At 46.3% G+C, this 12,283-nt stretch overlaps 1 protein-coding gene across 1 annotated transcript in view; it reads right to left on the bottom strand.

The window, feature by feature from the left end:
• Positions 1-12,283, bottom strand: part of trpa1b (transient receptor potential cation channel, subfamily A, member 1b) — a 150,885-nt gene that overhangs the window by 26,658 nt on the left and 111,944 nt on the right. The window contains exon 22 of the mRNA XM_078541229.1: positions 3,641-3,810. Within this exon, the coding sequence (XP_078397355.1) occupies positions 3,641-3,810 (170 nt within the window). The remainder of the gene's footprint in view (positions 1-3,640; positions 3,811-12,283) is intronic.

The following is a 12,283-nucleotide window of genomic DNA, read 5'->3' as shown; positions in this document are numbered from 1 at the left end:
TCCTCTTGCTGAAGATGTCTGTTAAGCATGAGCTGGTAGTCACCACTAGAGTTTTCCACCTCACTAATCACAACAAGGCACCTGGGATGCATCTTCATTTGGCGCATTGGCATCTAGTCGACCAAGCCATCACCGGGCAGAAGGACAGGCTCGAGGCACATGTAATGAAAGCCATGTGCAGCGCTGACTGCTGTCCTGACAACCATCTTATCATTTCAAAGCTAAACATTAAGATCTATCCTCCTAGGTGCCCCCAGTACATGAAGGTCCAGAAGCACCTCAATGCCTCAAGGCTCAAACAGAGAGTCATGAAGGAATCCCTGTCAGAGAAACTCAACAGTCACCTATATACAGTGAAAATGAACACTCACTGCATTGAGGATAACTGGGCGACCTTCAGGGACCTAGTATACTCCACTGTTCTCGAGGCCCTCCACCCTACCTCTTGTTAGCATCAAGATTGGTTCAATGAAAACAATGAGGTAAACCAGAAACTAATGGAGGAGAAACATCAAACGGGATTTTCCGGCCCTGCCAATGTCAATGGACTTTTGGCTTGGCCTCTGAATATCCCATGGCGAGTCCTACCACGACTGGGCTGGAAAATCCCAGCCATTCTCTCTACAGAGTTTACCTCAAAGACAAGTCATCATTGTCCAAGCAGGACACATAGCCAAACATCCACAGGACGGTCCATTGCAAACTCAGAAGATGCAAGACATTTCGCTGAATCAGGAAGCAGACAAACTTCAGTCATATGCACAGGACAAAGACTGGAAGAGATTCAATGGGCACCAGTCCAGCAGTTCTTCACCAAACCTCAGAGCTGACAGTCAAACTGCTCCCAGAAAAAGCCCAAATTCTAGAAAGATGGTTAGAGCACATTAACCATATTCTCAATCTGCCTTCATTCATCACTGAAGAAGCAATCAACTGCTTTCTTGATGACCTGTCCATGGTGTTACGAACGCCAATCAAACTCCTATCTAGCGACAAAGCTCCAGGAGCTGATGCTATCCCTGCTGTGGTCTACAAGGCTGGAGGACAATGCCTTGTCAAGAAGCTCACTGAACTCTTTCAGTCTATATAGGAGCAAGGAACCATCCTGCAAGAACACAAAGTTGCCTCCATTGTCCAACTGTACAAGTGGAAAAGAATTTACCAATCTTGCCAGAATCATAGAAGAATCCTACTCCTCTCCATCGCCAGCAAAATCTTTGTCAGAATGCTTCTGAACTGCATAGTACATATGAACATACGAATTAGGAACAGAAGTAGGTCACTCAGCCCTTCGAGCCTGCTCTGCCATTCAATGAGATCATGGCTGATCTGATTGTAATCTCAACCCCACATTCCTGCCTCCCCCAGATAACCTTTCACTCCTTGCTTATCAAGAATCTATCTAACTTTGCCTTAAAAATATTCAAGGACTCTTCTTGCACCGCCTTTTGAGGTAGAGAGTTCCAAAGACTCACAAACATTTGAGAGAAAAAATTTCTCCTCATCTCTGTCCTAAATGGACAACCCCTTATTCTTAAACAATGGTCCCTTATTGCAAAATCTTGACCAGAATCTGATGTGAGAAAGTCAGTGTGGTTTCAGAAAAAGTCAAGGAGCCACCGATATGGTATTTTGCAGTTAGACAGTTCCAGAAGAAATGCCAAGAACAGAACATGGTTTGTTGACTTGTCAGCACGAGGGCCTTTGGAAGGTACTGGAGAAATTCGGCTACCCTGAGAAATTCATCACAATAGTTTGACAGTTCCATGACAGCATGCTCACGTGTGTCCCAGATGATGGCGAGCCTTCTGACCCATTCCCAGTCACTAATGGAGTTACGCAGGGCTGTATGCTAGTGCCAACTCTCTTCAGCATGTTTTTCTCTGTCATGCTCTCAATGCCTTCCATAATGGTGATACTGGCGTCAAAATCAGATATTGCATGGATGGGAAACTGCTCAATCTGTGATGACTCCAGGCAAAGGCCAAGGTCTCTGAGGACACACTTTCTGGTTTCCTGTTTCTGATGACTGTGCATCAGCTGCTGATTCAGAGCTGGACATGCAACGTAGCATAGACTTGTTCTCCAAAGCATATGACAACTTCAACCTTATGATCAGCACGCAGAGTAATGTACCAACCTGCTCCAGGAAAACCCTTTCTCAAGCCCAAGGTTTCTGTCCATGATCAAAACCTGTCAGCAGTGGATAAGTTCACTTCCCTCAGCAGCACACTTCCTCAAGCTGTCTATACTGACGATGAGACACATGCATGAATTGCCAAAGCAAATATCGCCTTCAGCAGACTTTGAACATCAGTCTGGGAATGAAGAGGAGGAAGTCTACCTACCAAACTGAAAGTTTATAGAGCAATAATCCTGCCCAATCTGCTCTGTGCATGCGAGACTTGGACTGGGCACCTGCATCATGCCAAGAAGCTCAACCACTTGTCCTTGAGCTGCCTTTGGAAGCTCCTGAACATAAGATTGCAGGACAAAATACTGGTCAAGCATCCACATCATATTGAGACGGTCACAACTGAATTGGTCAAGGGCAATTGCCCTGAACAAGGGCAATTAGGGATGGGCAGTAAATGCTGGCCTAGCCAGAGATGCCCACATCCCATGAACGAATAAAATAAAATGTAGCCAGAATGCCTGACACTCACTTACTAAAGTGAATCTTCCATAGAGAGCTTGAGTCTGGGGTGTGCTCTCATGTGGTCAAGAGAAGCGCGACAGGGACACTGAAAGCTTCCCTCAGGAATTTTGATATTGACTTTGAGTCCTAGGAGAAGCTCGCCAGGGATTGCTGCACCTGATGCAACCAAATAAAAAACAGTGCACCCTCCTTCAAAAACAGAACAGGTCAAGGTCAAAGTGCATATCAGAGGAAGAGAGAAAATGCAAGGAGAGGAAATCCTGAGCCAGCAACTCATCCAAAACTCAATCCTCTGCGGTATCCTGTCTTATTTACTGTAGAACCTCCCGGGCACAGATTGGCCTTAGCAGTCACCTATGTACCCACCGGAACTTTGCCATCCACCCCAGATGATGATCATGATCATCTTCACCTTGAAGGAGGAACAAGGCAAGATCCTCATTTCCATATTGAACAATACCTGTGCTTGTCTCAGGCGGGGACCTGGCAGGTTTAGCATTGGCCTGTGCACATGTGTAAGTATGGATATGGTCTTCCCACTGTCGAATTTATTGTTCTTCTGCCCATTTTACACCGATGAAATGGGCAGAATGATATTGAATTTCAACCCCATAGTTCCTAAAAATGATAAAGAGCTGCATACATATGTGTTCAGAATGCATGCTCTCTATACCAGTACTGATCAGCCAAATAAAATAAAAGCAAAAAACCGCGGATGCTGGAAATCCGAAACAAAAACAAAAATACCTGGAAAAACTCAGCAGGTCTGACAGCATCTGCAGAAAGAAATATAGTTAACGTTTCAAGTCCGTATGTCTCTTCACCAGAACCTTGCCGTTCTTAAGTGCAACACGAGGTCTCAAGGATTGAGGTAAGTACTTCCTTAAAGCTAGATTATAGTTTCTATTGTTATATCCCTCTATGAGCCAAGGACATAATAATAATAAATTAAAATAATGTTAAAATGTTTAACTACCTTACCTTTGGAGGTATAGTAGAAAGTTCAACCATGTTGCATATGCACAAAAAGTACCACACTCCCATTGTATTGGAATTCTGACATGGAAAATCCAGGGAATTACAAAGAGAATGGATGCCACATATATAAGCCAGTCTAGCAGATTGGTTGAATCAAGCAGGTACTGCCACCTCTGTTTGCTCAGACAAAAAAAAAATAAAGTTAACATAGTGGCAATTAATGCAATCAGAGGAACAGTTACAATACTATTTTATTCTTTCTTAATTACTGTAGGGATTGATCAACATGCGATGTGTTGCCATCTACAGTACTGTCTTCCAAATGAACTCTTTTCTTAATCTAGCCAGGTGGGTATTGTTTCAAATTTTCAAATACTTTGGTTTGTTTTAAGTTCTATTAAGCTGTTTTGGGTAATTCCTCACTAGGAGTCAGTGAAAATGTATCTTTAGAAACTGTTTAGGACCCTTCTTGCACTGCCTTTCCTGACTGAATTCATATTTCTTTAGTAAGTTTAGCAAAATCTCACTAATTAAGATAAAATGGCTCAATTTAAAGACAATTTATAAACATTTTGCCAACCATTTGTTGTATGCAAAAGCGGCATGCAAAAATGTAGTAACTCACACTCTTCAATTTAAATAGCAAATGGATTATAATTAATCTGAACCATAGTTCATGAGAGGAAGGAACCATAAGAAGAAATATGTTATATCAAGATTGACTTGTTAGTCCTATCTCTGATTAAGCCGGCCAAACCCTGAAAAGAAGACATTGGGGCTGATCAGAAACCAGCATAGAGGAATAATCTCCTTCACTTTGTCCTTACCAACATACCTTATCTTTTTATTTGTACATGGAATGTGGGAATCACTGGCAAGGCTAATGTTTATTGTCCATCCCTAATTGCCCCTAAGAAGGTGGTAATTTCTTGTTTAGCTCTGTATGGTGATGATGCTCCCACATTGCTTTTAGGGAGGGAGTTCCAGGGTTTTGACTGAGCAATGGTGAATATAGTTCCTAGTCAGGGTGCTGTGTGACTTGGAGGAAAACTTGTGGGTGGTGGTGTTCCCATTCACCTGTCTTCCCTGTTCTTCTAGGCATCAGAAGTTATGAGTTTGGAAGGTTCTGTCAAAGAAGCCTAGGCAAGTTGCAGCTGTGCATCTTGTAGCAATAGTGTGTGCAGGTGGTGGATGGGGCTCCAATCATTCAGGCTGCTTTGTTCTGAATGGTGTCAAGCGTCTTGAGTGTTGTTGGAGCTGCACTCATCCAAGTAGATGGAAAGTATTCCATCACACTCCTGAAATGTGCCTTGTAGAAAGTGGGCAGGCTTTCGGGAGTCAGGAAATGAGTTACTCGCTGCAGAATTCTCAGCCCCTGATCTGCTCTTGTAGCTACAGTATTTATGTGGCTGGTCCAGTTCAGTTTCTGGTCAAAGGTAACCCCCAGGATATTGATAGTGCGGGATTCTGCAATGGTAATCCCATTGAATGCCAAAGGGAGAATTTTAGACTCTGGTGGATCATTTACACTGGTGTGACATGAATGTTATATGCCACTTATCAGCTATAGCCTGGGTCTTATACAGGTCTTTCTGCAGAGACAGCTTCAGTATCTGAAGAATTGCGAATGAAAGTCAACATTGCAGTTATCAGGAAACATCCCCATTTCTGACCTAATGTTGGAGGGAAGGTCATTAAGGTAGGTGAAAATGGTTGAGCTGAGGACACTACCCTGAGGAACTCCTGCAGTGATGTCCTGGTGCTCAGGTGATTGACTTCCAACAACCACTGTATCTTCCTTTGTGCTAGGTATGACTCCAACCAGCAGAGATTTTTCCCCCTGATTCCCATTGATTTCAATTTTGCGAAGGCTTCTTGATGGCACACTCAGTCAAATGATACTTGATGTCAAGGGCAGTCATTCTCTGGAATTCAGACCTTTTATCCATGCTTAGGCCAAGGTTTTAATGAGGCCTGGAGCCGAGTGGTCCTGGCGGAAACCAAAGTGAATATCAGTGAGCAGGTTATTGCTGAGTAAGCGCTGCTTGATAGCACTGTTGAGAACACCTTCGATCACTTTCCTAATGATTGAAAGTAGACTGATGGGCTGTTAATTGGCTGACGTGGATTTGTCCTGCTTTTTGTGGAAAGGATATACCTGAGCACTTTTGCACTTTGTTAGGTAGATACTTGACACAGAGACATCTATTCATGATAGCATTGTAGGTGCAACTGCTACATAGACCTTGTGAAGCAAAAATCTCAACTATACTTCGAAGACACTCTCTGTTACGTAATGTGGTATTACTAACATACTACATTAGATAGAAGACAGAATGATCTTATGCTCAAAAGTGGGCATCCATGAGGTGTGGGCCATCAGCAGAAGCAGAATTGTATATTACCAAAATCTGTTATCTCACAACTCTGCATTACCCTCACTCTTCTATCACCATCAAGCCTCGAGACCAGCTCTGGTTAAATGGAGAGTGTCAAAGGGTGTGCCAGGAGCAGCATGTCATTATATGAGACAGCAACTTGGTGAAACCACAACAGATGGATAACTGTATAAACACCAAAAACATCAGGCTATAGACATATTTATGCTGTCCACAGCAAACAGATCAATGCAAAGGTTCTACAACCCAACCACATACTGTCGAGACTGATAATGGACAACTAGGCAACTAACAGAAGAAGGTAGTTCTAGCAACACAAGCTCCTCAATTATGACAGATCCCAGTACATGAATGCAAGAGACTGGCTGAAGTATTTGAAATTGTCTTAGTGCAAAGTGAATTACTGTACTCTTCCCGAGGTCCTCAACATCATCAATTCCAGTGTCTAGTTAATTTAGTTCATTCCATGCGATATTAAGAAGTGGCTAAATGCACTTGGCACATTGAATGCCAGGGGTCCTGACTATATCCTGGCAGTCGTGCTGAAGAGTAGCACAACAGAACTAATTGCACCACTAATCAAGTGAGTCGAGTACAGTTACAGCACGAGGATCTGATTGACAATGAGGAAAAGTGCCTAAGTATGTTCTAGGAACATAGGATCATAGAAGCAGGAATAGGCCATTCAGCCCCTCTCCCTGCGCCGCCATTCAACTACACCATGGCTGATTTTCCACCTCAATGCCATCTTCCTGCATTATTCCTGAATCCCTTGATCATTGATACATAGAAATTTATCAACCTCTGCTTTGAACATATTCAATGACTGAGCCTGCAGCCCTCTGGGGTACATAATTCCAAAGATTGACCACCCTCTGACTGAAGAAATTCCTCCTCATCTCAGTTTAAATGGCCTACCTCTTATTCTGAGACTGTGTCCCTTAGTTCTTGACCCACCAACCAGGGGAAACAACCTTCCTGCATCTACTCTGTTGAGCCTTGTAAGAAGTTTATACACTTCAATGAGGTCACCTCTCAAACTTCTAAACTCTGGAGAATACAGGCCCAGTCTCCTCAATATCTCCTTAGGGGACAATCCTGCCATTCCAGGGATTATCTGGTGAACATTCATTGCACTCCCTCTATGCCCAGTATATCCTTCCTCAGGTAAGGAGACCAAAACTATACACAATACTCCAGGTGTAGTCTCACCAAGGTTCTGTACAACTACAACAAGATCCCTTACCTCTGTATTCAAATCCCCTTGCGATAAAGGCTAACATACCATTTGCCATCTTAATTGCTTGTTGCACCTGCATGTCAGCTTTCAGTGACTTAGAAACAAGAAAACTCAGGTCCCTTAGGACATCAACTCTTCCCAATCTCTCCCAATTTGAGAAAAACTCTGAATTTCTGTTTTTCTTACCAAAGTTGAAAACTCTACATTTTTCCATATTATATTCCAACTTACATGTTCTTGCCCATTCACTTGACCTGTGTAAGTCTCCTTGAAGCCTCTTTGCATCCTCCTCACAACTCACATTCCCACCAAGTTTTGTATCATCAGCAAATTTGGAAATATTACATTTGGCCCCACACACAAATCATTGATATATATTGTGAACAGCTAGGGTCTAAGCACTGATCCTTGCGGTACCCCACTGGTCACAGCCTGCCAACCTGAGAATGATCCATTTATCCCTACTCTCTGTTTTCTGTCTGTTAACCAATCCTCAGTCCATGCCAGTATATTACTCACTATCCTATGTGCTCTAATTTTGCTCTTGTGTAGAACCTTATCGAAAGCCTTCTGAAAATCCAAATGCACCACATCCACTGGTTCTCCCTTATTTATCCTGCTAGTAATATCCTAAAAAACTCCAACAGGTTTGTCAAACATGATTTCATTTTCATGAATCAATGTTGACTCTGCCTAATCCTAGCATTATTTTCTAAATGCCCAGTTATCACACCCTTTATAATAGATTCTAGCATTTCCCTAGTATTGATATCAGGCTTAAAGGTCTGTAGTTCTCTGTGTTCAATCTCCCTCCTTCCTTAAATAGTGGGGTTACATTTGCCACCTTCCAATCTGCAGGCACCATCCCAGAATCCATATAATTTTGCAAAACGGTCACCAATGCATCAACTATCCCCACAGCGACTGCTATCAACACTCTGAGATGTAGATCAACAGGTCCAGGAAATTTATCAAATTTCAGTCCCATTAACTTCTCCAGCATATCTTTTTTCATTAACTTCTTTCAGGTCCTCCATCTCACTACTCCCTTGGCTCCCCAATATTTCAGGGAGGTTTTTGTATTTTTCTTTGTGAAAACAGACACAAAGGGGGGAGTTTTTCCAGATTTGCACTAAGTGCGGTAGCGGGCAGGTAAAACGATGTTTTACATGTCGGCCGCGATGGTGGATTTTCACGCCGTGTCATCCCAAACCCACCACATTATTTATGCACTCCTGGAAATGCACCATTTCCATGGCGGGCAGAGGTCTTTTACCTGCCTGCCATCACCCCGCCGCTGCATCATGCTGGGTGTCATATTTAAAGTCTAGCCGCAAGCACACATCTCAGTGCTTCCAGACCACCACTGCTGCATGGAAGACATAGCCCAGAAACTGAAGAAGACTGCAGCTCCAAGGTTCAGTGATGCACCTTCGAGCGCCTTTTGGATGCCATGGAGGCCCACTGGGATGTCCTCTACTCCTGTTCTGGCCGCAGGATGGGCAGCAACAGCACTAACCCGGCTTGGGAGGCGGTGGCAGCAGTGGTCAGTGCCCATGCCCTTCAAAAGAGGACAGCCACCCCAGTGCCGCAAGAGGATGAATGATCTCAGTTCCACCAGAGTAAGTCACTCTTCTCATCACTCTCAACTCACACACTCACAAACCCATCACACATCCACAGGGCCCTCACTCACTGCCAGTTCAAGGGACATCACCATTCACTCTCTCACACTCACCGGCATTGTCCTTATCTCACACAGGCCAGGCATACTTATCATCTGGCCTGTCAGGTGTCCTGCTTACATTTTCTCCATCTCTATTCATTCAGGACAAGCTGGCACACAGCAAGAGGGAGAGCTCACAGACCGGTGGAGGAATGCCTGAAATCAAGATCTTTGAAAACAGAGCCATCCAGCTGGCTGGTGACAATCTGGACCATTCCTGTGCTGACGGTGAGGTAGGCGCTGCTCTACCAAGTGAGGATCCAGCTGTGCAACATTCATCAGACAACCATGCTGTGAGTGATGTGTCCTCTTTCACAGGCCACTGCCATGCACTAATTATCTCTCCTTGCTTTCACAGGCACATCTGCCAAACAGCCAAGAGGGTCCACAACCCAGAGCCTCCAATGAAGACCGAAGAAGCCTCTGAAGAGGAATCTGGAGGCAGCCTCCCTAAAGTCCCAGCACAGCACTCACCCACACCCCCAACCAGTGCACAGACACACACCTCGGTGGGACCTAGCTTTAGAATAGCCCCGGGATCACAATCTGGTGAACGCATTGCAGCGTCTGATCCACAGCAGGTGGAGGCAGAGACTTCCCAGGGCTGCTGGAGGCCAGAAAGTTGCTGAGTCCAAGTCAGATGACAAGCCTCTGGACTTGGTCATGTCACAGTTGATGCAGCTGCAAAGGCAAGTTTTGGGACATCAGGAGGGGCTGGCGCTGCACTCCTCCCCTGGGCACCCATCGGGAGGAGGATCAGCAGGTGCACACTCCAGGGCCCATACATCCAGGTGACTCTGGGAGTGTCTGGCCCATCCGAATCCCCTCTTCCTGTGACCTCAGCAGATCCAGCCCCACAGGCCGAGGAGGGTGCCACTGGCACACTGCAGGACCCCAAATGCAGGCCGGGATCTTCCAAATCTCGAATCTACAGAGGACGCCCGCCAAGGTCATCACAGGCAGGGTGTCGCAGTCAGCAGGCTGCCTCCACCTCTGCTGTGGATGTCTGGGGAGCACCAAGAAGTAGCAGCAGGGTTAGGAAGGTTAAGGAGAATTTGTTGCACAGCCTGGGCATGGGTGTTAATCACGGGTACATACTGTTCACTATTGTCAATAAATTCCCAAGAATGTTTCCCTGCCTGTGGCTCCTTGTTCTGATGAGCAGTGTTTGTGTCACTCAGATGTGAAACCTTTCTGCACAAGATAAAGGCAGGTGTCTCAGTCCAGGACCTCTTCCCTGTGATCTGTGCAGCTTTCAGACCAAAGTGATGGTCTGGCCTCACACTCCCTGGAAACATTACTGATACCTGCACCTTGGCGGCACTTAGACATTGCTGCCAGAATGTAGTGGGCAGGCACCACAGAACCAGAGTTCTTTAATTTTTTCGGCATGCTCTCAGCACCTTTAAGGAAGGACTGGCCCCCATCTCTTCAGAATCTGTGACCACTGATGCTGTGCTCTGGCTCCTGAAGGGCTCAGGTGCTGAAGGCGGACAAAGGGCCAAATGCTTCTAAAGTTTCATGGCTGCATCTCTATGATATAACTCTGATTACAGAGTGCAAGCAATCTGCCTTCGGCCAGACAGGAGTCAGACATTCTCAGAGGCTATTTGAAGATTTATGGAGTGTCCTCACTGCATTTGCCATCATCCTCCTGCAATCGAGCGACTATTAGGGCCTCCACCGCGTCTCCATGACAGGAGCATTCTCACAGAGGGTACTCGTGCTGTCATAAGCCAGACTGGAGTCAAACGTTCACAGATGCAATGTGAGGATCTATGGGGTCACCTCACTGCATGTGGTCATCATCCTCCACAAATCTAGCATCTATGAGGTCCTCCCGAGTGCGCCTGCTTCGTCTAGACAGTGCAAGGGCCTCATCCCCGACATCGTCGCCTCCGAGGACCTCCTCACTCTCATCCCCATCGGCATCCTCCTCATTGGAGGAGACCTCCAGCTCCTCCATCTCCTCCTCAGCCAGCTCGTCTCCCCGTTGCAGTGCCAGGTTGTAAAGGGCGCAAAAGGCGACAACAACGTGTGACACCCTCTGCGGACTGTATTGCAGGGCTTCACCAGACTGGTCCAGGCAATGGAACCTCATCTTCAGCATCCCGATGGTCTGCTCCACCAAGTTGCGAGTTATAGCATGAGCCTCAGTATACCATCACTCTGCTGCAGTCTGAGGCCGCCGCACGGGTGTCATCAGCCATGGCCCCTTGTCCCTGAGGATCCATCCCTGCAGCTTCTGTGGACCCTGGAAGACTCCAGGGACCTGTGACCAACTGAGGATGTAGGCATCATACACGGTCCCTGGAAACCGTGCGCAAACCTGCAGGATGTGTTTCTGCTGGGCGTACACCAGCTGCACGTTCAGCAAGTGGAACCCCTTGTGGTTTACCGTACGTTGTGACAAAGATCTGAGCACCACATGATGGCACCATACACCCGTGGGAAACCCGAGATCTGGGCAAATCTCTGATGCTCCTGCATCCAAGCTATCCTGGTCCTGGGCAAAATGTACAAAGGTGTGTGCCCTCGTGAAGTTGAAGCTGACCTCATGGGTGTATTTGAGGGTGGCGGATTGTGATATCCCACAGAGGTCACCTGTGGAGCCCTGAAAGGAGCCACTGGCATAGAAATTGAGTGCCACAGTCACTTTCACGGCCACTGGCAGTGGATGCCCTCCATGTCCCTGTGGTGCCAAATACTGCAGATGTGAGCAACCAGTTCCCGAGACATGAGCAGTCTTTGGTGACTGGTTCTCGGTCATCTGCACGTATGAAAGGCGAAGTCTATAGACCCTGGGTGTCGCTAGGCACCAGCCTGCGATGGCTCAGTGTGGCTCTTGAGCAGCATGTGTGGGAGCCCCAGCCGCCCCTTCTTCCTGAGGTTGCTGCTCCTGCCTCTGCGCAGCCAGGAGTCTCAGTCGCTCTCTCCTCCATCGTCTTTGTGCTCTGTAGGCCATCAGGCACACAGCTAGTTTACCAGGCTCCATAATCCTGATGTACTCCTCCTGCAGGATGAAAGAGAGAGACATGTGGGTTAGCTTGGGTGTACTAAGAACCTGTCCTGGTTAAGTTTAACAGCCCCTTAATGCTTCCCGGAGAGTGCTGGCCACCACTTGGACGGCCAGAGATTAGTGCACTGCATGGCTGTCCTGTTAGTTGGAACCATGGGGGGAGACTGGTCCAAACCAGGACATTGCAAGAGACTGTGAGCACCTCCAGCAGTGACTGCCCCAAGGCCACTTTAGTGAGGAGATGGTACAACATGTGCAGTCA

This window comes from Cetorhinus maximus, chromosome 4, assembly GCF_964194155.1.
Source record: "Cetorhinus maximus chromosome 4, sCetMax3.hap1.1, whole genome shotgun sequence".
Taxonomy (NCBI): Eukaryota; Metazoa; Chordata; class Chondrichthyes; order Lamniformes; family Cetorhinidae; genus Cetorhinus; species Cetorhinus maximus.
Note: the sequence above shows the minus strand (reverse complement) of the source record. Positions and strands in the feature narration are given on the sequence as shown.